We start from the raw sequence: 949 nt of genomic DNA on the forward strand, positions 1-949 counted from the left end.
CTGCCGGGCAGGTGTGCCTGGGGGAGCCGTCTCCCCTTCAGGGCTGCGAGCGGCCGGGGCTCAGAGCTCAGGGTGGCCTGCGGGGGGGCCAGCAAGGGCAGCTCCAGCAGCAGCACCCGGATGGGGGGAAGCGGGGCTGGGGGCCCAGGGTGGGGCAGAGCCCGGCGGGCTGCTCTGTGACGGCAGGGCTGCCTTTGAGGGGCGCAGGGGGCCGTGGCTGCCCCCTCGCAGGCTCCCGCTCAGCCTTGACTGCCAGGAAGGCAGCCAGGTCTAGGTCCAGCATGGCTGCCCCTCCACGTGGCGTGGGCGTGCTCTGGCGGCACTGCGGGCAGGGGATCCAGCGCTGCTCCTGGGCTGGGGTGTCCAGCTGCCGCACGCAGGCCTGGCAGAAGGTGTGCCCGCAGTACAGGCGGCGTGGCAGGTGGCCGGAGAGGTCGTAGGCCGAGTAGCAGATGACGCACTCGCCCCGCCGCGGCCCACCCTCCTCGGAGCCCCGGGGGCCCTCGGGCTGCAGCATCCTGGGAGAGTGCGAGGGATGCTGGCTGTGGAGGGTGACATATCATGGCTGCACGGCCCGGTCCTGCATGGACGGGCGCTGGCCCCAGAGCCCACTCTCGTGGACGGGAGTGGGGTGTGCAGGCCAGGAGGGGCCTGCAGACCCAGGAGGGGCAGGGGCAGTGGGGGGACGAGTGGGTACCAGGGTCAGGGCACGCCTCGGCACGTGTGGCTGCCAGTGGGGCGGCCTCCCGTGCCCGACCCCCTTCAGCTCAGCCCCAGACCCTGTGCCCCAAGACCCGACCCCGGCCTCTTACCTGCGCCCGGTCCCTGGGCGGCTGTGTACAGCCACAGGGGGCCAGAGAAGGGGGTGGGGACCCAGGGCGCCCCGCGGCGCTCCCGGCTCGCATTACTGCCCAGCCAGAGTCGCAGTGAGGCAGGTGGCCGGCACGGC

The 949-nt window shown here is 73.4% G+C and overlaps 1 protein-coding gene across 1 annotated transcript; it reads right to left on the reverse strand.

Annotated features, from left to right (window-relative positions):
• Positions 1 to 116: 116 nt before the first annotated feature.
• On the reverse strand, positions 117 to 905 carry LOC103251126 (RING finger protein 224; the record flags this gene model as incomplete). Its single annotated transcript, XM_008049732.2, is given in 3 exon segments — positions 117 to 481; positions 483 to 518; positions 813 to 905. Coding segments are annotated over 3 exon segments (494 nt in total), but the record flags the coding sequence as incomplete, so codon positions are not given.
• Positions 906 to 949: the final 44 nt, after the last annotated feature.

Source organism: Carlito syrichta, unplaced genomic scaffold (genome assembly GCF_000164805.1).
Source record: "Carlito syrichta isolate Samal-C Ts95f unplaced genomic scaffold, Tarsius_syrichta-2.0.1 Scaffold136276, whole genome shotgun sequence".
NCBI classification, from domain to species: Eukaryota; Metazoa; Chordata; class Mammalia; order Primates; family Tarsiidae; genus Carlito; species Carlito syrichta.